Source organism: Bos mutus, chromosome 5 (genome assembly GCF_027580195.1).
Source record: "Bos mutus isolate GX-2022 chromosome 5, NWIPB_WYAK_1.1, whole genome shotgun sequence".
In the NCBI taxonomy this organism is placed as follows: domain Eukaryota; kingdom Metazoa; phylum Chordata; class Mammalia; order Artiodactyla; family Bovidae; genus Bos; species Bos mutus.
In genome coordinates this window covers 33,872,521-33,900,290 of record NC_091621.1, presented here as the reverse complement: position 1 = coordinate 33,900,290, position 27,770 = coordinate 33,872,521, and the positions used below count along the sequence as shown (strand labels likewise).

General features: G+C 38.5%; 2 protein-coding genes across 4 annotated transcripts in view; both read left to right on the top strand.

Moving 5' to 3' along the window:
• YAF2 (YY1 associated factor 2) overlaps positions 1 to 970 on the top strand; it is a 79,238-nt gene extending 78,268 nt beyond the window's left edge. For both annotated transcript variants that reach the window (XM_070370625.1, XM_070370624.1), the window contains one exon: positions 182 to 970. In XM_070370625.1, the coding sequence (XP_070226726.1) occupies positions 182 to 419 (238 nt within the window). In that variant the 3' untranslated portion in view covers positions 420 to 970. The remainder of the gene's footprint in view (positions 1 to 181) is intronic.
• A 10,214-nt stretch (positions 971 to 11,184) lies between these two features.
• Positions 11,185 to 27,770, top strand: part of GXYLT1 (glucoside xylosyltransferase 1) — a 51,644-nt gene continuing 35,058 nt past the window's right edge. Inside the window, exons 1-2 of one of the 2 annotated variants that reach the window (XM_070370622.1) lie at positions 11,185 to 11,527; positions 19,931 to 20,023. In XM_070370622.1, the coding sequence (XP_070226723.1) occupies positions 11,307 to 11,527; positions 19,931 to 20,023 (314 nt within the window). In that variant the 5' untranslated portion in view covers positions 11,185 to 11,306. The remainder of the gene's footprint in view (positions 11,528 to 19,930; positions 20,024 to 27,770) is intronic. The other variant, XM_070370623.1, reaches the window with a different exon arrangement.

Below are 27,770 nucleotides of genomic sequence, written 5' to 3'. Positions count from 1 at the left end.
GATTAATGTTAATGATTTCAAGCATTTAATTATATTTTTGCATTTAGTTACACATGAATAGAGAGCTTTAAATATAGATGTACTTATTTTGTCATTTTTACTTAATTTAATATGCACTGCATGCTCAGAGACTTGGTAGAGAGAAAAGCTAGTTAAAAATTTTATTATCTTTTGTGTTTAGGCCAAGATTGAAAAATGTGGATCGGAGTAGTGCTCAACATTTGGAAGTTACCGTTGGAGATCTGACAGTCATTATTACAGACTTTAAGGAGAAAACGAAGTCCCCGCCTGCGTCTAGTGCTGCCTCTGCAGATCAACACAGTCAGAGTGGCTCCAGCTCTGATAACACAGAGAGGGGAATGTCCAGGTCGTCTTCACCCAGAGGAGAAGCCTCATCACTGAATGGAGAATCTCATTAAAGTCTATTTTCTCCAGTTTCCATCACTTCTGTCATACCATGCAAATACACAGATTATGCCAAGAAGTACCACATTTTCATGACAAACATATTCGTGCACAATCCATGATTTGCGTTTTAATTAAAATAGAAATTTGTTAGAATTCGTTAGGTTTTAATTGCAATCTGTGCCTACCAAACATTTCCAGACTTAATGTTTTGGTCTCCACAGTTAAGCTGCCATGAAAATGTGGTTGAGTTATTCATTATGCAGTGTTATTGGTAAGTCTATTTTCACTTTTAGTTTAGTGAATTCTAACACATAATTCTTGAATTCTCTACTATTGGCATGTAACGAATTTAAATTTTTATAACATAGTGCAAGCTGCCTAAATATGTATTATTTGAGAATTGTGAAACAAATAGTTATATGTATACAAGTCAAAGATCAACTTAATCAACTATTGCTGCAACAGAATTTTCTTAATGGATATCCTCTTAAATACACCTGCTGGTACTTGGTGTGGTTAAATAGGAAGATTGTTATTAAATAAAGAATTTGTATGAACCATTGCCAATGTTTTTGACACATTTTACTAAATTATTGTTTCTGAATTACGTTTTAGGTTTTATCTGTTTTGGGGGGATTTGCTTATCTTTCAAAACATTCATTTATTGTAATGTTTACTAGCAGACTAGTAAACAATAAAACATTGATTACGTAGCTTTATAATTCAGGTTTAGTGCTATTGTCATTGAACACTGGTATTTTCTGTATTGTATAGAACATTAAAATTCAAGTAATTATAAGCATTTGACGAAAACAGAAAAGAAAAGCTGTAATTTTAAGAGCTGCAATTTTGGAAAAGCTTTAATTTAATAATAGTTTTATCACTGTTTCCTTGCCCCAGACTTATCCAGGGTCATAGGAGTATGAATCTAATTAATACACAAATGGGAACTGTTGCACAGAACCAGGAAATAACTAATATTTAATCAGCTTAATTGGCCTCTTTATTAAATATAACAATTCTTATAAAAATTATAGTACCCTATTTTCAGAGACACTTGCCAGTTTATGCATTTATCAATATCCTAAAATTAAAAAAATATTTACAGCCCCACTTACTATTATGTAAATTTACCAATAAAATATTTTTATGACTACAGATTTTGCATTTTTGTTTGCAACTAATAAAAGTGTTTCATGTTGTCTTTAAAAATCAAACTTAGAAACCACACAGTACTTCTTAAATTCTAGGGTCTCCTGCTTTCTCTTAGCCATTTGTTTAATACATATTTACCTGTAGGAGACTTTTGAACTATAAATGAACTTAAAATCATAATGTGGATACAAAATATCACATAAAAACATCATGATCGCATTTGAAGAAAGGAAACTGTAGACTCTGACAGTTGTGATATTTGGTGGTTTCATGTGGTAATGTAACTTTTTGTTTAATTGCAGTACTTTTTACAGGCACTATGGTACTGTCTTTTTGTAAGATGCAAGTTGTGAAATACAGTTAATTGCATACAGTAAAAGTCTGTGATTAAAACATTTATATACCTCATTCTTTAGTGTTGTTAAGTGGAAGAATTTTGTTTTTAAGATACTTCCAGTGGAACCCCAAATAACTGGTATGTTCTTTTAAAACATGAAATTTTTAAATTTTATTCTTTTTCACATGTTTCAAATGTTTTATATATATGCATATATATTCATTTTTTAGACATAGTAAAAATTGCAAGTATTAACTGTAATAGGGAAAATATTATAATATTTAAGTTAGAACTACTCTTTGGAGGTACTGGGTCTTCTGATGATGATCAAATACTTTCTAGATGTGTTTTAAATGGACTGCAAGAGAGAATAATCGGACAGAAGATGGGATTTTACCTGAACGGAGCATAGTCATCTGTGTGAATAGTAAGGAGACACTGCAGCATGGAAATGAAGAGTGCTAACTGGTGTCTGGCATTTTAATCTCTTGTAGAACCTAAGGTAGCTTGAGTTAGTCACTCCAGGTCATTTCCTCTTTGGTATACAGGGATAATGATAATCATGTCTAGCTCGTAGTGTTGTTGGATTAAATGTCAATCCATATGCAGTTCTTAATAATTACCTGATCCATACCCAATGCTCAGTAAAGGTGAGCCGTTAACTGTCTTTATAGGTAAAATCCCATTTACAGAAACATAATGCTTTTTGGGTTTTTTTTGATAACAAAAATTATTTCCATGCCTTCTTGGATGACTGAAAGGAATTGTGTTCTACAGGTTAAACTGAATTTTTACACCAGATGTTTGCTCTGATCCCAGATGAGCTGTCTTTCTATAATTAACTTGATGATATGTATTATGAGACAAGAGAAATGAGTTGAGTTGGCTACTTTGACATTTTGTTTTCCTTTCGTTAATTATAGTTACGTTTATCTGCCTTTGTTTCACCCTACCTCAAATACACTTCCAAACCAGGAGACAGACCCCAATTCTATAAATACTTATCTCTAATGTTCAAGTATGCAAAAAGATTCAGAGCCTGGGCTTAAGGTATATATTTAGCTCTGTTTCATCAATTTACCTTGTGGTTTTAATAGTGGATTCTTTTAGCCAAATTCTACACAAAAAGAGCATTTGGATGTTTTTCAGAGTTTATTAGCTTATTTTGATATAAGTAAGAGTGAAGATATAATTTGAGGCGTACAAGAATACATATTCTTAAAACCTTTTATATTACACAGAAATAGTTGACTTAATAACTTAAAGGTTTTATTTTTATTAAATGCTTCCTAAAATTATAGTGATTATAGACAAAGTGAAAACATTTAAAAAGAAAAGACCTCAGCTTTTCTAAGTTGACATATTTATTACCATTTTTTTAGACAAAAGTCCTCATTGCCTGACAATATTGTAGTTTATTCATAGTATATGCATTTATGCTGAGTGGTCCAGAATTTTTAGTTTCCACTGACAGTCTTATTTTACCTGTTTCCTTGGTCTGCCACTTATCTCTTTCCTTAAATCTTTTAAAGACTTGAAGTAGGAACTGGGCCATTAATAAACTTCTGTACTGTACTTTGAAAATTAAGTGAAAACAGTGAATGTGTGTGTTAAGAATAATCACAGAGTAATACTTTGACTTAGCACTGGCTCCCCTCTTCAACCACAGGCACCTTCAGGTGTCTGGAACAACAACGGAAATGTAGAAAAACTGTAGAAATGTCATCAGTGACAAAATAGCCGAGCAGAATCAGGAGACAGCGGAGGTTACAGAATACACGACGTGACTGATCATTTTGTGAAAGCAGAAGGAAAAAACATTCCCTGGCTATTGAGGGTGATGAAAAAGAAGGTCCCCTAATAACAGAGGCAAGAAAATGAGGGAGGCAGAGAAAAAGCAATAATAGTAGGAGAAATTAGAAAATGGCACATTGGAATGCAGTTGATGACAGCAGAGAAGAACCACTAGGAAGGGAGAAAGAGAACAAATAGAAGAATTTGTCTTGGAAAGTCTCTTGTCTTGGAAAAAATTTTAAAACATGATAAATCATCTTCATAATGATGCATTGTTCCAGTTGTGTTTACTAGAGCAGCAATATGTGAAATAGCTATAAAATGATTTTCTTCAAAACCAGTTCACTTTTAGAAGCGTCATAGAGAAGATTTACCTTGAATTATATGAACACTTTGCTGTCTTGAATCACAGCCCTGCTAGCCTGGATAATCTAAATGTTATACTTTTTAATACAGATTTGTATTTAGCCAGTGCAGGTATTCCTGCCTGTGCAGAATGGGCCAATTCTGGAGCATATGAAATGTCATGATAAGACCAGGTCCATATGTACTAGAAAAATCAAGTAGAGCTCTGGAAGCTTTCAGTTCTCTGGGACATGTTTCATGTTCTGAATTGCTTTTTGGTGGTGATTTCTCTCCCCTCCTTCAGTGAAAGTTGTAGACTATAGTTGCTGTTTGATCACTACTTCCAGTATTTTCCTGATCTTGATTTTCTTGATGTTGGTATTCAGTGAACATTTATTGAGTATATTTGTGTGCTAGGCACTGGTCTGGGGGTTGATTTCAAAGAGGACTAAGATGTGGAACTCTCATACTAGAGGAGAGATCTGTAAATATAATGGCATTACTTCAACACTAAAAATACATATACAGAAGTAACAGAGAAGAGGGAGTGCTTGCCACTTTCCTTTCCTTCCTAGAAAATTCAGGCTTGGCCTGAGTGCCCACTGTGAGTCCACATTGATATTAGGATCTCACCTTGATAACTTGCAGCTGATAATGTTGGGTGTTAACCAGTAACTTTAGCCAGCTACCATTTCATCACCCTAGCTTGAATTTTCAAAAGTTAGACCGTAAGCCATGTAATGTGAGATTATTATTTTCCTGTTCTAATGTTTAAAAGTCAGTAAACCATTGAATGAGATCTCCTGTTGCCTTTTTGTGAGGATATTGAGGAAACATTACATCTCTCAGAATCTAAATGAGAAATTTTGTTCAGACCTGTTTCAGGAAGAGCTTTACTTCAACCTGAGAAATCAATTTGCATGTTTCTTATGAACAATGCAAATCACTGACTGTTTTCAGTGTTTGCTTTAGTTGTGAGAAATCTCAGATTAAAATCAGGCCTACTTTTAATATTTAGGTAGAACTCAATCATCTGTGTATTTGTATTCTGACTTGTTATTTTTGATCCAACTATATTTTTTTAGATTCCAATTTTTATCTACTTAACCTTTTTCCTTGTGTTCTAAAGTTCCTCAAATCTCTTCTGTAAATAAGGCTAAATAGTAATACTTAAAAAAAAATATCAAAAAAGCTGCTTAATTTTAGTTGTAAGGATAAGCCCCAATGTGAAATTTTCAGGGCAAGTATCCAGTAAAATGCATCCAACTGAAATTCCTGTAGAGTGGAAATAATACACAAGTTTGGTAGGTCTTCAGTTAACATCCAGGGAAACCTGGATCTGCTGATTTACCTAGAAGTAGGGAATGTGAATGAAAGTTACTATTTCATCTTCATATTTTCATCAACTCTTACAAGAGAATTCAGAAGCTAAACTGGGTACCAAGATTTATTAATTTAAACTTTTTCATGTGTATTATTTTCACTGTTTTAATTCAGACTAATAGAAACAATGAGGTTAGCCTGTGTTTAGAGTTGGGATACTCTTATAAAACCAGTTGGGGAGAAGACTCCTAAAGAACAAAAATGTAGTGAGAGCATTAAAAAGGAAAGTAGGTTGGTTTCAAAATTAAAGAACTGAGTGATCTGGCCTTTGGTCGGAGAGAGAGCTTTTGGTCTTTAATAAGAGATATATGAAAGACTATGATGTTTTCAATATACGATAAGTAAATAATGTAAGGGACACTTAATTAGAACAAAAAGAATTTTTTAACTATTTAAAATACAGAAATGAGAAAAAAAATTCAACATATGAAACCTATTAATATTTAAAAAAAACATACGACTGTTTAGGATGTAATTTCTATATAGAAAGGCATATAGATAACAAGAATTCTGACTTTATTTTTCAACTAAGCACTGTACTTCTGAAGTGTAATGGTATCAGAATTCTTTATTTTCATCTTTCAATTTGGAGGAATCTAGGTCCAGATGGCATGAATGTTTTAATTCTTATTTTCCCCGTGACTAAATTTCCCTACAAATCTAGACTTTTAATTTCACTGACACTAAATAATAATAGATTGTAATCTATTAATGGGAATGGAGAGTTCCTGTAGATTTAACCAGGGAGGATTATAAGGATGGCCCATAGGATATTCCTTTCTCCCATCCCCACTCTGCCTCTTCATACTCTCCCTCCTTTGTGGGCAGAAATAAACCAGCTGAATTCTGGGATTATTTGGGAGTGAAAAATGAAAGTGAGAGCCGCTCAGTTGTGTCCGACTCTTTGCGACCCCATGGACTATACAGTACATGGAATTCTCCAGGCCACAATTCTGGAGTGGGTACCTGTTCCCTTCTCCAGGGGATCTTGCCAACCCAGGAATCGAACTGGGGTCTCCTGCATTAAAGTGTCACCATTTATTAGTTTTCCACTGCCACTTTTTTCCTAATCTTTTTGCCTACAGCTGAGTTTTTTGAGCGTGAAAATAATCACTTTACTCTTTCATCTTCCCCCTTACCCTACCCTTTTTCCATATTTGCTGGTCTGAATGAACACAAAATGAAATTTTTTGCTCCAACTGACAACATAGTCTTCCAACTTTTTCCTCCAGTCCAACAAGGTCTCTAGGAAGTGGCTTGTGAAAAAGGTAATTTCACTAGAGGCCAAGAAGAGGAGAGAGTGGTTTTCACTTTCAGTGTGAATTTCTGATTCTTTGTGCTCTGCAACTAATCTGATTTCTGTTTCTTTGGTTGTAAATTTAATTTGTCTTATACCTTAAGACCGATCTCACAGATTTCCATGTAATATCTTTTTTTTTCCTTTTTGCTTTTCCTTTTAATCTGCATAACTTAGTTTAGCATTTATTTGTTCATAGTGAGATAGCTTGGAGAAGGCAATGGCACCCCACTCCAGTATTCTTGCCTGGAAAACCCCATGTACGGAGGAGCCTGGTAGGCTGAAGTCCACGGGATCGCTGAGGGTCAGACATGACTAAGCGACTTCACTTTCACTTTTCACTTTCACTTTTCACTTTCACTTTTCACTTTCCTGCATTGGAGAAGGAAATGGCAACCCACTCCAGTGTTCTTGCCTGGAGAATCCCAGGGACGGGGGAGCCTTGTGGGCTGCCGTCTATGGTGTCGCACAGAGTTGGACACGACTGAAGTGACTTAGCAGCAGCAGCAGCATGGTATAAGGGAAAAAAACAAATACACAGTTTGGATCCTCAAATGTTCCCATTTGAATTATGGATCTTCATTATTAGCCATGTGGTTAATGAACTTCTCTAAATTTCAGGTTCCTTGTTTTTATTAAAGAATAAAATAACATCTATTTCATATAGCTGTTATCAGGATTAAGTTAGATTATGCAGACCTTTATAAAGTGAAAGTTATATAAAAAAGTCTTTGAGCTTTACTCTGAAAAGGTGTAGAATTTACCTTGTTCCTCATAGGATATCTTTTTTTAAAGAAGTACTGAAATGTAGAATTGGAAAAGAAATGTTGAGCAGAACCTAAATTTGCTCTAGAATGACTTGGGAAAGATTTTTAAAATTTCATTAACTTGAGTGTCTATTATATATCCAACATGTACCAGGAGCTGCATGAAAAATCAAGATTAATCTTTTGAATATAAGATTGTTGATACTGGGATTATCCTGAATCTGAGAGTTTTCCAGGTCTGGAGAAGGTCTCTATCTCCATAATTTAACCAACAACCAATGTTGCTGTTTTTAAATTTCTTTTCATCCACCTAAACTTAACCTTTTTGACAGAATGAAGGGAAAATCAAAATTGATTAAAAATGTGAATATAGCCAGCCTGTCATTAGAGAATCAAGAGGGTGGTCTAGAGATGCCAAAATAGACTTAAGAACATGTACATACACAGAGTAAATGAAATAAATGCCTAACCGTTACGACAAAAATATTTTAAATCACTTGCAGTAATTTACAGTTGATTTTAGAAATATCAATATGTATGAATCCTGGAAATGATCAGAAGTATTCACACAGCTCCTTATACTCCAGGATAACCAGTTAGGACAGTGGGTGGGTAATACAAAAGTCATATCTAGTTTTGGAATGCCATATATACTTTTTCAACAATTTCCTTTTTAATTACAGGATTAAAAGGGATCTAAAGGTCTAGAACCCTGATGTCAAGTAAAAGGATGATTGTGCTTCTCGATATGCTCTTCCCATATATTGTGCAGAAATGAATACTGCCATTCCAGTATTTTAACATTCTCTGGGTCATTAAATTATTCTTTATTATATTTAGTTTGTTGCAATAGAAACAATCGTAGTTAGCATCTCTTTAAACTAAACATACTTTGAGTACTAGCTCGTACTCTAGTTTCTTGTTACAATATCCTTTAGTTGTCTCTCAAAGTCTATTTTCTGTTCTTACAGATGCTTTTATTATCCATCTTTGTATCTCATTAAGTTTCTATTTATTTCTCTAAGAATTGTAAGGTGTAGTGAAAGGATTATTGTTGCTGTTTTTACTTGCCTGTCTCCCCTTTTGGGGGCAGTACAGAATAGCCCCTTGTCTGGCATGTAGAACATATTCAATAAATGTTTATTGAATGAATAAGTGTATGTTTTCATTCTATTCATACATCTTATCAGCATGCTAGTTTTACTTTTTTGTTAAGTAAGGCAAAAAATTTAATCCTTATAGGGGGAGAAACTGAGGCTTAAATGTGTTAGTAAGTAGTTCCCATGGTCACAGAAGCAGCACTTATTTGGTGTAGGGATTCCAAATGAAGAAGTACTACTAATTACACAGCATTTCCCGGTCTTGTTTTGCATGGCCAAACTCTTCCAAGCTTCAACTGCAATTTGAACAGTTTAACAGCATGATTTTTCTCCATGGAGAGAGAGAGAGAGAGAGGTGTGTGTGTGTGTGTGTGTGTGTGTGTGTGTGTGTGTGTGTGTGTGTTTAAAGCCTCCTTCCTTTCCCTCACTTTCTGGCACTGTAGCTGCTTTCTGGCTCGTTTGCTCTCTCTCCCAGCCTCCACACAGTAGCCAGAATCTGCCCTCCAAAAGGCAGATGTTACCATGTTACTTCATAACTTAAAACACCCTCAGTGGTTCACCGTTGTCTGCCAGATTACCTTCAAACTCCTTGGTGTGCTGAACAAGGAATTCAGATATCTGGCCCCTTCAACCTCCAGTCTTATCGCTCATCATATTTTCTCTTGCGTTTGCTTAACTGATGGTATCACACTTCTCCCAGCTCCCTGAACACAAGAGCCTGTTTCACTGATTCCTCAGCCTGGAATCACTTCCATTACCCCATCCAAGACTCTGGGGCCAGTTTTGCTATACTCAAAGATTCACAAAGAACAGAAGTAAAACCTATGAATCACTGAAGTAGTTACCAGTAAAAGTGTATTGTGCACACAACCAAAAGACAGCAAACTGGTAACACTCAAACCAAAATATGCAATGAGGCTTAGAGGTATATTGTTATCAAGCAGTGTATATAGTGTGAAGGCAGTGAGTGTGTTGTCTTTTCAGTGATTGGTTAAAACATTACAATTTTTTCTTTCTTTTTTTTTTTTTTTTTGCAGTTTAAACTTCAAACATTGAATATTTTATTCAACTGCTTTTCTTTCTTATTTCTAAATTCTTTTTATTATACAAGTTTCAGGTGTATAGCATTATAGGTTGCACTAGTAGTAAAGAACCTGCCTGCCAATGCAGGAGATATAAGAGACCTAGGTTCAATCCCTGGGTTGGGAAGATCCCCTGGAGGAGAACTTGGCAATCCACTCCAGTATTGCCTGGAGAAGCCCACGCACAGAGGAGCCAGGTGGGCTATATTTCATGGGGTCGAAGAATCCCTCACGACTGAAGCAATTTAGTAGACATTCTGCAAAGGCATCACTACCATAAGTCTAGTTATTAACCATCACCATACAATTGACTCCCTTCATCTATTTGCCTATGCCCCCGGGAGAATTTACTTAAATGAAAAGGGAATTGGTTAGTGGTTACCTCATACCAGTTTTGGGGACTTAAATATTTAAGTTATACTTATTTTCAGATGTATAGGCAAGAAGTGACGCAGATCAAGTTAAACTCTTATCCTGCAAAATATGCTAAATTAACCTTTGCTTGTATGACCCGGTTTTGTCTGGTCAAGGAATTTGCAAGTCTGGTCTCTGTTTCATTTGACATTATGAAGTATCTCCTGACCATGCCCGCAGGTAGAACTGGTGCTCCTTTCTGTGTGTACCCACACCTTTACAGGCTTCTATCCTGACGTCTGTATGGTTGTATTGCACTTACAAATATTCACTGTCCCACCCCCATGCCCCAACTAGGGGTTTTTGTGCTCCAAGATACTCACAGTGCTTGGCACATAGTAATCATCTATAAATGTTCAATAGATGAATGGCGTGAAAATAGGGCCGAAGAAGAGGGAGAAGGACTGGAAAGCTCTCTTTAGGGGGATATTATTGCAAATGGTGAGTTGTGAGCTGGTTCATAAAGGAGTAAAAGCTTGGACCTTAGTCTTACAGGAACTTACAACCTCGATGGGAGGCGGAATATGCATCCTCAACAGCATTAGGCATCTGCACTCGATTTCTGCGTGAGAACGGCTCGAACCAACTCTATTACAGGATACTGGAGGCTAGGGAAGTCGCTGCTGGATGAGGTTGGAGCGGAAAAGCGGCTTAATCAAGTGCCTTCTCAATACAAGCCGTTTTTTGTGCGTTAAGCAATTTAATCTTTACAACCATCCTATGATGAGGATATCATCTCCATTTTAGAAACGAAGAAACCCGCTCAGAGAATTTAGGTCGCTCAGCGTCCCAAACTACTGTGTGGCAGAACCATAATTTGAAATTGGGTCAGTTGCCTCCAACGCCCCGCTCATTTCGCTACACTTCTGCAGCGCAGTTGGGAGTTGCAGGGCTTGGGAGTCGCTCGCCCGGCAGTCCCCAGTTCCCAGAGCTCCAGGACACCCCAGCCCACCAGGCGCGCCCCGCCCTCGCGCTCAGTGCGCCGGCGCGTCGGGCCGCCAGCCCTCCGGGAGGGGCCCGCGGCGGAGGCGGGGTCAGGGCGCCGGGGCGGGGTGTCGGCGCGCTGGTGAAGGTGGTGGGCAGGGAGCGGAGTGGGGCGGGTGCGAGGCCGTGGCGGAGGAGGAACTTGTTGCGCTCGCGGCTGCGCGGTGCCGCTCCCTCGGTTCCAGTTCGCCCGGGCGGGCGCGGCGACGGCGGCGGCGGCAGCAGCGCTGGGCCAGCGCGATGCGGCGCTATCTGCGCGTCGTGGTGCTGTGCCTGGCCTGCGGCTTCTGCTCGCTTCTCTATGCCTTCAGCCAGCTCGCCGTGTCCCTGGAGGAAGGAGCGGGCGGCGTTGGCGGGAAGCCGCAGGCCGCAGCGGCTTCCTGGCTTGGGGGCGATGGACGCGGAGCCGGGAGAGGGGTGGGCAGCGCGGGCCCTGCGGCGCATCACGGCCGGTCGGACAGGTACGGGCGGTTCCCTCTTGGGGGGCCGGGGGTGCTGCGGCACGGGGCTCGGGACTCGGCCTGGCCCGGGCTGCCCGCGAGTCCGCCTAGCGCCTCTCGCCGCCGGGCCCGCGTCTCCCGCTCCTTTGCAGCCGACTCTGACCTTCTTTGCTCGTTTCCCTCCTTCCCTTCACCCCAGGGGTGAGCTCCGTGCTGCTCTAGCCCGAGAGCACACCACGCGTTTTGCGTTTGTCTTCTGACCTGTTCCTTAGGCACAATTCAGAGCAGTTAGAAATTAATTTTCAACTCTTACTTGACAGTTGCGTCTTCCTTTTCTTTCTTTCTTAGAATTTGTCGAAAATAAGGGGGTCTTACAAAACCTTCTTGCTGTCTGACTAGTGGGAATTCCCTCTTGTTTCCATGGCGTTCCAGTTGAGATATTTAAACAGCCGCCTGGCGCCCTGGTTCAGCTTTCCGCCTCCCTCGTAAATGAGGCGTCTAAATTTCCTGTTAACGCTTAAAATTTTCATTATTAGCCGATCAGTTAAATCTGGAGAGAGCATTTTCTGCTGATGGTGAATTTTTCTTTAGGAAACAATCGGTCTATTGTGAAACTTAGAGCAAGTTAAGAAAAATAAGGGATACTTAACATACGTCTTTTGTGAGTTGGGATAGAGGTGTCTTTCTTTAAAAATGGGAATTTAAAAAGCACAGTGACTTAAGTGGATTAACACAAATCACTGTCAGAGTTGGAATCAGTATGAGATTTAAATGGAAAAAAGAATGCAACGCATTACGAATGCTTAAAATCTGAGCGCTCCCACTTCCTTGAAAAAGAGGCTCCTCCATTTCTGGGCAACTCTGTTGCTCCGAGTACGCTTTTAGTAAGAGGCAAAGGCTGCTTTGATCGGATAAAATATCGGATTGGTAGGAGGAGGGAGCGCAGGTCAGCTGTAGACTGTTGAAGGTTCTTCTCAAAGTTGATGGCCATTCCTAAAATGCAAAGGAGCGTTTGGGCAGAGGAGCAGCACAGAAGAGCCGGACTGTCGTGTTTTTTCACCCTCTGACTTGATTACAAGGGCTCTGTTCATAAAAGCAGAACTACTTTCCAGAGCCAGGTTTGTCACTGCCTTTATCTGTCCTGGGAGAGGCAGTGACCGAAGATCTGGACGAGCTCATGAAAAGCTGATCGAAGTCTGTGTTGTTCTGTGAAGCATTTAAAGTTAAGGGAAGGAAACTGTTTTTGTATTGGGTAGAATTGAAGAAACATTTTTGTCAAAATGGAATTGAACTATGATACTAGCATTTCAATTTGATAGAGTAACATGCATTTTTAGTGCCTTGTCTGAGATACTTAAATATTTTGTGACAAATTTTTATAAACTGTATTTGCTTGGCTAGCTAATTTTAACAGAATTACGTTATTTGAAATTCAGAAAATAAGCGCCTCAGTTTTAAAAGATATTTTATAGAGCTGTTACTGAAATCTGAAGTTTGATGTGTCAGAACCAACTAAAAGCTTTGTATTATAAGTCCTCTGAGCAGCATAACTCCTCATTTTAAATGAGGCATATATTTGAGTTAAAACTGAAGGTGTATCATTCTTTGCTAAAATGTTGTGAAATAACATTTCACCGTGTGTGCATGCATAAGAAGGTTGAGAAGAGGAACAACGTGGAAAAGCTGGATTGCTTGGATCGCATGATTTGATTACGGTCAGGAGAATTCCTAAAAGATACCAGGCTCTTTTCATTTTAGATATTATCATTTATAACATCTTTTTAGACTTCTCACAGAGTTCAGTTTTTTTGGCTATCATGGGATATGGAGTAGGCATTAACCTGCTTCCAGTGTATAAATTGTTTAGCCAAGATGCAGGGAGCATCAGTAGTGGACCAGAATTAGGAACTGTGTATCTTCTGCTTGCTCTGCCAGTACTCCTGTAAAGCTGCTGTGCAAAGACCCTAGTCTAGATAGTGTTTAATCAGTGAAAAATGGGGCTATGAGGCAAGCAACGTCTGTTTTTTCCTTGGTAGGACTTATCAATTACATTCTTACTTTTTTTTGAAGCAGTCTTAGCTCAAAGATTAAAACTACTATTTCTCTCTCTCATTTAACACAAGGGATTACAGTTGTATCTAATAGGTTCCACTGGTCAAATCTTAATAGAAAATATTCATTGCACAGTATTCCATGATAACAAAATACTTGTAAACGTCCTTTCACATTCTCAAAGTAAAAAGTTGAAAATGATGGAAACAGTTTTTCAGTGAAATTTATTATTAATTAGTCATTTTGTTTGAATCCATTGTTTTGGTATTTAGAAAATGGGTAGATCTTAGTGTCAGACAAACCTGTGCTGTCTTTCTGGCTCTGATTGCTATGAAACCTTGACCACCTTTCTGCTTTACTTTTCTCACCTGTAAAATATAGTTTATATTTACTTTAATAGCTCAAGTCGGTAAAGAATCCGCCTGCAATGCAGGAGACCTGAGTTCGATTCCTGGGTCAGGACGATACCCTGGAGAAGGAAATGGCAACCCACTCCAGTATTCTTGCCTGGAGAATCCCATGGACAGAGGAGCCTGGCAGGCTACAGTCTATGGGGTTTCAAGAGTCGGACTTGACTGAATGACTAAGCACACAGCACACACACAATCAGAATTCTTAGTTGTCAGTCATCAGAACCCATTAAAACTGACTTAATATAGTATTATATATAGACTATAGACTATGTAATAATAGACTATATATATATGAGTCTCTCTCTCTCTATATATATAGTATTACATATAGACTTATATGGGTTGTTAGAAGGAACAGGAGAAATGCTTGCTCAGCCATAGGAACCTCAAGGGCTGAGGACTCTTTCTCTTCTGCTGTATACAGGCTTTGTTCATGCATCTTTCCACTTCTTACAGTGTTTCATCTCTAATCTCAAGTAAAAATTCTAGAAAAAGACTCTCTTTGGACTTGCTTTGCATCACATGCCCATCGTGGGCCAGCTGTTGTTGACTGGAATGGGGACCTCTGATTCTGTGGGCTATATCCCTTGCACATCTCTACTGCAGACAGAATCACATGACCGGTGTAGGAGAGGAGTGCTGCCTCAGTGGAGGGAAGTGAGAGACTCTGAAGCTGCTAACTATGGACAGACTGTGTTACAGGTATTCGATCTACAGCACTTAATATTACCAGGTGTCAGTAATTCTCCAGAAGGAATTAAACCATTTTGTAACTACATTCTCAGGATGAGTAATTTCTCACCTTTCACTGATGAATCCTGGTAGTGGCGAACCAAGAAACTACTAAGCACTTCAGTGATGCCTTTTCTGGACTGTCCTACCCTTAGTGTGAATGACTGTTACCTTGAGAGGTAGGCATCTTACTTTCCTTTGCAGATCTGGTCAGGCCATCAAGTTATGGTTTCTGCTGGGTCCCAGGAACACCAGTAGGATATACTGAAAATGTAGGGTGCCAAGAGTCAGGGCTTTGGAAACAGGCTTCAGCTTTGCCCCTTATTGACTCTGTTAACCTTGAACACATTTCCTCATCAGTTACAAAGAGGTAAGAGTATCTATGATAACTGGGTTTTTTGGTGGGAACCGAAATAAAATAGCATGTGTAGATTACTTGGTGGTGCCTAGCACAGTAAAATTAGAGCTAATTCAGTGATGGTTTTGATCATTTAAATTTTAAGTGATTTTTTTTTTTTTTTTCTTGATTTCTGACCTTTGAGGAAAATTGAGGCCCCAGTCCAGACCTACTAAACCAGAGTGCCAGGCAGTGGGGCCTGGGAATATATATTTTAGATATGTGCTCCAGGTTATTGTTATAAAACCAAAGATTGATTAAACCATTGATTTAACTGGGAATCATTTGACCACTATTTTTGCACTGTTGTTTTCTGGGGGAGAATTTTCTTCCCTCTTCCTTGTGCTTATTTTTGAAGAGGAGAGGAGTTAAGCAGTGAACAGTGAAGAAGGCTGAATTATTTACTAAAGCCACTTTAATCTCTGCTTTGTTAATGCAGCGACATCTTATATAAAAACCAGTAACTTAGCACCTTGTATTTCATTTCATTGAAGATTACATTTCATGTATTTGTAAAGTGCTTAGCACAAACTTAACTAGTAATTAGTTATTCTGTGATTTTGAAAAGCGAAAATGATTAGGCAAGTGAAAAAATGTGTACTTTTGATTTAGAAATCCTATTTTAAAACCTTAAGATTATTATCTATGTGTCATATCTGTTGGAAATACTTCCCCCAAACATGTTGACTTAAATTTGTTGTTGGAGTGTATACTACGTGAAGTTCAAAATTTTACTGTATTCAGATTGGCAGGTTTTCCTTTTCTTTTTACTGTTGTTGTGTAGAAAAACTTTCTATCAGTGGGATTCCCCCCCCCCCCTTTTTCTTTACATTTAAATCTTTAATTCAGTTTTTTTTTTTTTTGGATAGAGGATAGGTTGTACAGTGTGATGCTAACCTATTTTTTGAAATAACTGTTCATTGCCATTTATATGTAGACAATTCTTTCTCACTTCCTGACTATTCCTGAAACTAGATATTTAAGAAGAAGAAAACTGATTAGAGCTAGAAACTAATCTAACTTGTCTGAAGACAATTTTTAGGTAAAAATGGGCTGTGCAGGTACTGATCTTTAAATAGTAGTGGTCAGAACCATGGGAATGGTCTCCTCTTACGTGGCTGTGAGCATCTTCGTTTCTCTCGCAGTCACAGTGAAGGTATCCGTTCATGCCTTAAGGTGCATCATTGGTGAGGCACCTCATTGAGACATTGTTATGCTGGATATGCCTAGACATATCCCCGACTCTCCTCAGTATGTATGGTTTTCACTAAAGCCTCATGGTTATCATGGATGTTTTGAAATGAAAAATACCTTTTCCAGTTGAATTTAAAAGTATAACTGACCTTCCACTATTGGATTTAAGTAAATTTGAAGTTTGGAAACTGTTATCGTGGAGAGAGTTGCTACTGTTTAATGCTCTGTTTATCTCCAGAGGGTGATGCCTCAGTTTTTAAAACATTTTTCAAGTACTGAAATTTGTGACCTGTTTGTTTTTTTAAACTTTTGAAGTAAATGTAAGTTTACAGGAAACTTTGTGGACATCCCATTTAATCTTCACTCAGTTTTTCCCCAGTAGTGACATCTTACGTGAGCTTGGTATAATACCTCTATATCTGGAATATATGTGTATGAACGTAGTGGAGTACTGGAACCCTAGACACTGACATTGTACAACCCATACACCATCTTCAGACATCACCAGTTTTACATACACGTGTGTGTGTGTGTAGTTTTATGATGTTTTATCAATAGGTAAAGTTCCTGTCACCACCCCCACAGTCATCATGGAGAGTCCCGTGCTGTCCCTTGATCAGTTTGCGTCTAGACAAGCCACCTAGTTAGAAACATTAAGCCTATGAAGTAGGAGGATGAGCCTTAGTAAAGTTTTATTTCTGTCTGATCCACGGTGGAAAAACTTTGCATTTATGAACTTTACTGATTCTGGATATCATTACTTACTGAAGACATACCTATTTGGCTCAGCTACAATTTTATTCCATTAAATATATTGAAGTTATCTTTTTGAATTTTGTATATCTAATGTTCCATTTTTCAGTAGTCTTAAGGAATAAAAGCAAAAGGAACTAATAACTAGAACTTGGATAAGTACCTTTACTTTTCCAACATTTTTAAGATTTTTTTTTTCTGGCCTGAAAGTGCAAGTACTATCATCGCTAGTTTAGTTGCTTTTCCTAATTTATTGTTTGTAGTGAGGGTTACTGGTATGTAATGAGTTCTCAGTATGAGTTTCTACTTTTTCAGTCTTTAAAACCAAGTTTTCATAAGTGAGAGAATGTAAGCTTGGGAGATAGAAAACTTAAGTAAATTATGTCTCCTCTTGCCAGCAGCACCTCAGTGTTTTATGTGTGTGTGTGTGTGTTTTTTTTAAATAAGGAAAATGTATAATCACTAATGGATATGTTTTATATTTTCATTAAAGAAAGAAACAAAACATTCTTCCTATAAACTGTGTTTTCTGACATTGAGTTATTTATGGTCAAGAAACTTAAGTAAAACTTGACATTTTTTTCCCCTGTAGTTTTATCTGCATTAATCAGTTTACAGTGGTTACACGATCCAGCAATTCCTCTTGTAGGGATACGTACTCACACTCAAGAGAACTGCAAACATATGTTCACTTTAAAATTGTACATGAATCTTCATAAAAGCATTATTTATAATAGCCAAAACTATCAATGACCCAAATATTCACTAATTCAAGAATGGATAAAGAAAATGTGGTATATACATTTATTTATAAAAGGGAATATTATTTGGCCATTAAAAGGAATGAAATGTGCTGATAAGTGCTACAGTGGGTGAACCTTGAAAATAAGCTAAGCGAAAAAAAAGTCAGATTCAAAAGGCCACATACTAATGACTCCATTTATCTATGGAGACAGAAAATAAATGTGTGATTCCTTAGGGCTAAGGGATTGAATAATGCAAGTTAAGGCAGAAAATGGTGTTAATACATAATTTCAGATAATCATTTTTACAGAAAAATTTACTTAGTCATTTTCTTGAGACTTCATTTTCATTTTCTACTGTTGGAAGATTTGACAGGAAACGGAATAACTAGCTTCCTTCCTTAAATAAAGGTGTTGATTATAAATAAATTGTGGGCTTGAAAGAAAGGTTTGATAATCTGTATCTGAAAGATAGGGATACCTATTTGAACAGTTCGTTGTGAGGCTGAAATGGATGTGAAAGCTCTTGAGTCTGGAAAAAAAACTTCGTAGTTGCCACTTCCACTGAGCCTAAGGAAATGCAAAAGTTAAAAAGTAGGTGACCACACCTGGAAGGGGACAAACATAAATTTCCTTATCAAGTTGTACATTTTACTGGTCTGTACATGTTTTCTTTTTCTTATTTATTAACCATTTAAATTAAGATATGTTAACGTTTTATGCTGTGCTTGAGAATGCCGTCCCTTTCAAGAAAAACCACATTACAATGTCAGTTTTTCCCATTGATTTAAAATTCTGATCTAGTTCCTTGTGCAGTAGTATACAGAATTACTTAGGCAGGGTTTTAAAAACTACTAGTTTTTAAAAAAAAAACTACCAGTGCCTGGCCCCAGAGAAGGCACTGGCACCCTACTCCAGTGCTCTTGCCTGGAAAATCCCATGGGCGGAGGAGCCTGGTGGGCTGCATGCAGTCCATGGGGTCGCTAAGAGTCGGACACGACTGAGCGACTTCGCTTTCACTTTCCACTTTCATGCATTGGAGAAGGAAATGGCAACCCACTCCGGTGTTCTTGCCTGGAGAATCCCAGGGACAGAGGAGCCTAGTGGGCTGCGGTCTATGGGGTCGCACAGAGTCGGACATGACTGACGCGACTTAGCAGCAGCAGCAGTGCCTGGCCCTGTTTTCACAGTTTCTGATTTAACAGGTCTGGTGTAGGGGTCTCTGGTGACTTCACTGTGTGTCCTGGATCTGAAACTCCCCTGTCTTAACCTGTTGGCATTTGTGAGAGGTGGACTCAGAGATCTTGCAAATATGACATTTCATAGACCTTTCACTGTAAGAACAGTCAATTGAATTCATGATGATGGGACATGGTTTAGTGACTCTGGCTTCAGACTTGCTTACTTTAGTAAACTCAGGCTTCCACTGTCCTGAATTACCAGCTAGACTATTGTTTTGAGAAGAAATAACAATGAAAATACATACATTTTGTATTGTTAAGTAGCTGCTGTTGTGTGTGGTTTCTTTTTTTTTTTTAGCTCCAACCTGCAGTCTAAGAAGAAATTTGATCCTCCCGTTTAGCTTGTGAAATACAGTGAAGCTGAGATAAATGTAGAAAAGTGAAACAGAACTGTGAATATCAGCATGATTTCTTATTTCCCACTTAAAACATCATATGTGTAACTTGGATTCAAGATTAATTTAAAAGCGTTTAAAGATCTTTTTCCTTTCCACCAGCATTTGTGGCTTAAATTTTGCCCCAGGATAAGCAGATGTTTTGTTTGGCTGAAATAGATTTTTTTTTTCTAGGGGGGATGTGTGCAGTTCATGAAGGAAAATTTTAGAAGTATTCCAGTATTTTCTGTGTCATCTGAGAAGGAGATCTTACTATATTAGAGAATTCATGACTAAAAAACTTTTCCAGTCTGTAGTATTTTCTGCCTAAAAGTTTCACAGTTCTGTTTAAAATAGTGGTACCCTAAGGGAGAAATCAATTTCCAGAAATCCTCATTACCATAGCAGGTTGGATTTGCAGTTTTGTTGCTGTAAAATAGAACAGTACGTTTTTATGTTATTGAGTAAATTTCTTGTTAGTTTTAAGCCTGAATACTCACATAGGTTTCTGTCTCACTCTGTTAGGTGTAAAGAGTTCTCTCTGTGTTACTGGAATCCCTATTGGATGCTGCCCTCTGATGTTTGTGGAATGAACTGCTTTTGGGAAGCGGCCTTTAGGTAGGCACTTAATATTTAATTGGTAGATCAGTGTAGGTAAGATCAGATAGTAGATAATACATTTTTAACTGTAACAGGTCAGAAAAAGGTTTCTTTTCTTGTCTTCTAACATTATCATAAAAGTAAGTAAGTCATTTTCTGATTAGGTTTTCTTTTTTTTTTCCCACTTTGAAGTAGTTACGACTAATTTTTAAATCCATACTTTGTGTGAAATGCTCTAAAATTTTTTAGATGTTATTAAGATAAACCATTGTTCATAGAACAATTTATGGTCTAATTTTAGGTAATAGGTGATAAAATGATAAACAGATATTGAATATAGACTTCCACTGACATTTGCAGGCATATGGCATTTATCTAATTTAAAGCTGGTGTACTAAAAAAACATTTGTAGGTAGATGGAGACAACTGGGGCAGGGTTAAGTTGGTCATTAGCAGAGGGATTGAATATTTGGGAATGGGAGGAAAAAGACAAATGTATAATGAAGAAGCAAATGATGTGACAATGTTTATTGACCCTTTTTAAAAAAGTTTTTGAAGAGTGTGGCTTTGTTAACTTATCAGGATAATGAAGGCACAGGGTTGGCTGACTCTGGTACCTCCTGCTTCTAACCCTGGATGAGGGAAACAAGTGTAGGTAGAAATGGAATATCAGACTCTGAGATAGTGGCAGGGGAATGCCCTCCCCAAGAGTAACATTTTTTTGTGATTCATTTGAATTTTAATTCTACTCATTCCATTTGCCAGGCACAGTGCTAGATGGTAAGAATCAGACTGAGTCTGGTTAACACGGCCCTGTTCTTCTGGAGCTTACATTCTGATGGAAGCTTCAGATCTGAGATTATAGTAGAGGGTGACAAGTTATAGCCAAGATGATGGGAGAAGCAGGTGATCATCAGATGGAATTATCTTAAGGCATCAAGGAAGGCTTTTTGGAGGGGTTGACTACATGAACAGGAAATTAGCTAGGCTTAAGGACAGGAGGTGACATATTCCAGGTGGGAAGAACTGCATTCTTAATCAATACTAGTAGTGTATATTTTTAAATTCTTATAGTCCAGATATATTATGCAGCCCACAAACAACTGGGAAGAAATCGTTGAAATCAGATATTTTAATCTGGTTGCTATGGAAAAGATTGGATGAATGAAATTCTAATACGAGTCAGTCAAGTCAGATTATGTAAGCTTTTAAATAAAACTAAGTTTTTAAGGTAATCTTACCATTCAGCTTGTTCATAATTTTGGAGAGTAGGAGCTCCATATTTTTCCTTCTTTAAAGAGTTGGCTAATGAATAGAGTATTGACAAGCTTCACTTGTTGTCTCTGGTCTTGTGACATAAATCTGTTCACTCTGGAAGCTGGGTAAGCTTGAAAGCCCCTGTATTCTCCGATTTATACAACCCAGACCCTTTTGTAAGTTCTGGCATGAGTAATAATCTTTCTACTCCTTTACTGCAGGAGCAGCCTAGAGAAGCTGACCTAATCTGAATCCTGGAGCTCTGCTCAATATTCCTTTTGTTTGAGCCTCTCCAACTCATTATTTTCCCAACACTCCCATGTATTCCCTGGAAGGAATTCCGTGTGGATGGATACATGATATTGCAAACCTTGTGCTTTTTACCATCCTAAATTGGAGATTTTAAAAGTTATACATCCAAAGTGTAATTCTGAAACCGTTTTAGATGTATGTATGCATATTACTGTATGTGTACATATATGTATATGTACATATTACTGTAACATACTGTTAACATGTATCATATCATTATGTAAAATCTCTTAAACTTAGTGTATGATCAGGCCACCCAAGATGGCTTGTTCTCTTGCTCTCTGTACATTCCCTCTCCACCGGTGCCTACTTCACATTCACCCTACTCATGTGACTGACCTTCCTGCGTACTTGCCCCTAAACGGACTAGTGAGTGTTCTAACACTTAAATCAGAACATCTCTATGATAGCTTATCAAAGGGATGGTAAGAGGCCTACCCCTCTGCTGGTTTCCCTGGTAACCAGTGAGCCAACCTGAGGTCAGTTCTCGATAACTGGTAATCTTTCCTTCCCCAGAAGCTCAATAACTGGTCATCTTTCCTTCCCCAGAAGCAGACACTGCTGCCCTGTCCTCTGCACACGGTGGGGTGTTGCTGCAGGGCCTTGCCTCCTATGTGTAAACTCCCCTTGTCCATTAAGCCACTGGTGTCCCTGTCGCGTGACTCCAGCCTCCCCCTCCTGTCTTGGAACTGAGCAAGTACAGGCTTGCAGGCCTGCATGCTGCAGTCCAGCATGCGCAGTTTCTTGCTGTAAACTTGGGAATCCCGTATTTACTTGGCCTGTTCACACTGGCAGACAAGCCAAAGTGCTGTACAGCTGCTGTGTCATTCTCATGCTCCACTTCAGTATTTAATTAACACCGCATTTTGGCCTGACTCGAGGGCTTCTCCACCCACCTAGGAAAGCATCTTGGAAATCCCCTCTGCCAACATTAGGACTCCCGTCTTGTCTGGCAGCAGTGGGCCCTCAGCTGGCACCGTTTTCTCCTCCTCAGACTTGTCTCAGAGTTCCCAGTTTGAATTTGTATATTTTGATCTTCTCTGGAGGGTTAATTCCTCCCAATTGATTTATTATACTATGATCATAAAGTAACAGTTCAGTGGCTCAGTCCTGTCTGACTTTTTGGGATCCCATGGACTGCCAGAAGTAACATAAAAAAGCCCAAATCGCCACGTGTTTTGTCCATTTCCTGCATGTGCTTTTGGTAATTTGTATCTGCATCTGAGTGTTTGCTGGCTGACTGTGCCCCAGTGCTCACACCTCGTCTCCCTCCTCTGTCCTTGAAACAACTGCGAAGTCCCTACAGCACCTGCTTCCAGCCCTTTCCCTTCAAGCCTCCTTCCTTTATTTTTTCTCTTCACCAGCAAGCATTTATAAGAGTATCTTCTGGCTTTACTTCCTTAAAAAACAAAAGCCACCTTCACACCTCAACTGTGAGCAGCACCCGCTGCTGACCCGATGTCACCTCTGGTGTCGGAATTGTTCCGAGGCCTAATCTGCTTCCTTGTTACCTCTTCCTCTGTCTTCCTTTCAGTGCTGTCTCCATCTCTGGCTCTTGAGACCAGTGTCCCAGGGTTTGTTTCTCTCTGCCTCTGGACTCCTTAGGACTCTGCTCTTTCCCTGCTCCCTGGATGGTCACGGGATCACCTGTTTAATTGGTCTCTTCAGTCCAGAGCTCTTTCCTGAGCTCCCGAGCCGTGTTTGCAGCTGCGCTGGGGTGATTTTTACCTGCCGATTCGTTCTGGCTCATCACGCCTCCCCTCGTCTGGGTTTTGTATCTTCACGCGCGGTGGACTTTGCGTGTGTCAGTCCACAGTGACTATTCCTGCTTGTCTCCTTTCTTGCCCGGGCTCTTGCCGGCCCCCTCCTTTCTCTGCCTGAACTCCCATGCCATCATTTCTCATCCAGCCACTGTGATCTCACTTCCTGCCCACCTCTTCTTCCTTCTCTGTATCCTGTCACGTACCGTACCTGCTGCATCTCCTGTGGTTGTGAATTGTTACCCATTTCAAGAAGTGCTGGCTTTGTAGACAGACACCAAGTGTTGCTCATTATTTAAGCCCCATTATTTAGCCAGGTGCTTGGCAACCAGTAAATGACTAGTAGTAATTTCCCCCAGCACTTCCAGACTTAAGGTTAGATGTTTGTGTAGTAAACCCTCTTAGCAACCTCAGTTGTTTTCTAGTTAAGCAGTTACCATGCTTTTTGTTTAAATCTTTAAAAAATCTGTTCTTCACAACAGGCTCTAAATTGTATGAGGTTCGGATCGTGGCTTTCTGGCTTATCCCGTGTCTAGCATGTGAAAGGAGTTCAAATATTACAAAGAATGGATAATCCCTTGTGTTCTAAAAATTATAAGCCTGCACCAGCATTGTGTTGTCACCATAACTTTAGCATTCATTATTGGGAATTATAATTTTGCCACCTAGTAGAGTAAAATGATATTTTTTATTGATTTATATTCATTGATTATTTCTTGATATATTTCTGTATGTGTTTATCTTTTAAAAGTTTTGTTTGCATTGTCTGTATTGATATTTACCTGTTTGGTTTTTAATGATTACTTTATGAACTCTAAGAAGAATATATTTGACATTGATTACAAATGTTTACCTAATCTGTTTAATTTAAAAATTTTAGCTATCTTTTCATTATATAATCTCTTAATTTTAATATTATTAAATGACTTGAGCTTTTAAAATAATCTTTCTCTTTGTGATGGGAATTGATTTTCAGTTCATAGTGTCTGTGTATTTACTACTTGAACTGTTATCTTGAATGGTTCCATACTAGTTTTAAGAGGTATATTTTTACAGACTATGTTAAATTGTATTTTAACAGTTAATACTTCATATTGAATTTTTAGATTTTTAATGCTTTACATAAAATCTTGCAGTTTTTTGCAAAGAATTGCATTTTGTCCCAAAAGTGATTTATGCGTGCTGCATGTTAAGTTGCTTCAGTTGTGTTTGACTCTTGTGACCCCGTGGACTGTAGCCTGCCAGGCTCTACTGTCCATGGGATTCTCTAGGCAAGAATACTGGAGTGGGTTGCCATGCCCTTTTCCAAAAGTGATTTATATACAACCTTTAAAGTAGTTTTACCTAGTATGATAATTCACTACAATTCTTTTTCTCTATAGTAAGAGGAAAAACTTTTTTTTAAAAGGTTACACATTAAGGAAATTATCATTAGTGTTTCTGAGTAGAGTTTTCCAATTTTGTTCAACTGCAAATTTTAAAAATTAGTTCATAGTAGCTATTATTTTAGTTTGAGGAGAATGTTACCAGAAATGTAATTACTTACCTTGAGTTTATGTACTTCGTTATAATGCTAATTCCTAGTCTAAATCTTATTGTATGTTGTTTTCTTTTATAGAGAAAACACTAGTTTAATTATAGGCTAGAAGAACACACTGGAAGCTTTCAGTGTGGCCTGATTTTTTAAAAAGAGAGGGAAAGTTATTATTCCTTTATAACAGGAATGTTACTTAAAATAAGTCTGTTCTTAAGGCTTATTTACAGTATTTATATTAGAATTTTCATCTAAAACATTGTGTTAACTTTTTTCCCTAGATTCCTCCTCTCAACTTTCTACCTTGATAAGTTTTCACATCTACAGAGGCTATAAGAACAACAGAGTGGACACACTTACCCGTACTGGATATTCACCTGTTACTAACATTTTGCCATTTTGTGGCTGAATCATTTGAGCAACAGCCATTATGACACATGGGCTTCTCAGGTTGCTCAGCAGTAAAGAATCCACCAGCAATGTGGAAGAAGCGGGTTCGATCCCTGGGTCAGGAAGATCCCCTGGAGAAGGAACTGGCAACCCATTCCAGTCTTCTTGCTTAGAAGATCTCATGGACAGAGGAGCCTGGCAGGCTACAGTCCTTGGAGTCACAAAAATCAGGCACAACTGAGAGATTAAATCGCCACCACCATGACACATATTTTTGTATTTGCCTAAGAACATGTATTGCCTAAGAACACGGGTATTCTCCAATTTCACCATAACAAAATTGGCACTTCAGTTTATTTAACACTGACAATATGTGTATGTTAGTTGCTCAAACGTGTCCAACTGTTTGCGACCCCATGGACTGTAGCCTGCCAGGCTCCTCTGTCCATGAAATTCTCCAGGCAAGAATACTGGAGTGGGTGGCCATTTCCTGCTTCAAACACTGATAATATTATATTTGTATACTACATATACATTTATATATATTCATATCTCCTTATTTACCTATTAATGAATTTTATATCTTTTCTTTCCCATTCAGAACCCAGTCAAGGAAAATACATTACATTCAGTTATTTAAATCTATTTAGTCCCCCTTTTCTCTAGGACAGTTTGCAGACTTTTTTTTGAAGGAGGGGCAGGGCAGGGACATGATATTTTTGTTTTGTAGAATGTTCCTTTGTTTGAACTTGCCTGTCCGCTTGGGATCAGATTCAGGATCTTTGGCAGGAATTCTGCACAGGAGATCCGGTGCCCTTTGGGCGTGCTGTTGGGAGGCACCTGGTGGTAGATGGTTAACATAATTGGTTGTTTGATCAGGTGGTTATGGTGGTGGTATCACGTTTCTACACTGTTTCAGTATCATTATCCCCTTTGTAATGTGTGGGGATAAAACCTTGATACTGTGTGGTTTTAGCATCTATTAATTATTCCTGTTCAAATCATCTACTACAAGAGTGAATGCAAAATAGTGCTTTGTTTGGTTTTCCCATTCCTTCTACATTTTTTGGTTGGTATTCTTCTTTAAAGGAGAGTTCCTCCCCCTGCCCTCCTTACCCTTTACTAGTATCATTTTGGACCCATTGATTCAGTTTTTTTGATAGAATGTGTTACCCTTCATTACTGTCAAAATTGCTGTTTGTGTTCAGGTGATGCCAAATTTAGTCATGGGGACCCTCAGGTATTAACTTTGAATTATCTGAAGGATATCTTCTGATCCTATATCTGTAGAAGAAGAGAGTGGACTTTAAAATGTCCTTTTGGATAACATTTCTTTAAATCCACAGGGGTTTTTTCTTATTCACACTGTGATTAATATATAACATATAGCACATTTTTGTAGATCCTGACAATATTAACACCATTCAGTTGGGATCAAAATTCCTTGAATGGCTACTTTCCTATTAATTTCTTCGAAAGTTTCAGTCATCCCTTCCTCTAGTGTAGAAGCTTACTTTAGATTTCGTCCAGTTGCAGTGACTTCCCATCCCTGGGTCTAGGGACTGGGTGGTGGGCAGAGACATCTTCAAACCATGTTTTGTCTTCTCAGTTTAGATGTACTGTGTATAATGCTTTTACTGAAAAGAGACACAGAAAAGCAAATTTCATAGAAACTGGTGGGAGGAGTGCTAGCAGTATGATTAGAAGAAGCCTTGCTGCAGTGCCTGAGAGCCAGAGTCCCTGGGACTGACTCAGAGGGACTTTTTTTCCATGAAGAACATTTGACTTGTTTTTCTTGAGAAGGTTTATTCTGCTTCTTGTCTCTGTATGTAGAGAGTTCTCTGCAAAGTGGCACATGCCTGTTACTGCTTACTCTCTTAAGTCTCCAGGCTTTTTATCTTTGAAACAGGATCGAGTTATGGCCAGCTGGGTAATTCGAGCCCATTATAAGATTCTCAGATCTTGGTCATCATAAGGAACAGGATCTGGAGGCGTTTATCAGAAAGATGAGACAGTTTAGAGCTCTGTGAAATTGTTGTGTGTCTTGATTGCCCTGGCTTCTGCTTGTGTTACTTGACTTCCACTGCTTAGAGATGAACTGGGTTCACATGCCCTTGTTTAGATATAGAATGTGTGGATGGTCTCCCCTGATAGGGATCCAGTGTTAAACACTGACGGGCTCCACAGAAAAGAGGGGAATGGATAGAGGGTGCAGACAGGAAGGAGGTGCTGTTGCTTTCTAATTGCTATCAGTACAGAAGAACAGAGCTTTCAAAAGACCCGAGCTTGGGCTACACCTTATGTGTGAGAGAGGTGGCATAGCAGGTGGGTAGGGAAAGGCTGGCCTCTCTGTGACCCTGTAACAGAAGGAGCTTGGACGACTGGATAGCCACATGCAAAATTGTGCAGTTGTCCCCTCTTCAGACCACTCATAAAAATCAGTTCCTGGTAGATTGATGTAAATTTTAAAGGCAAGATATGTACCTGATATCTTAATCTTATTAATAATCTT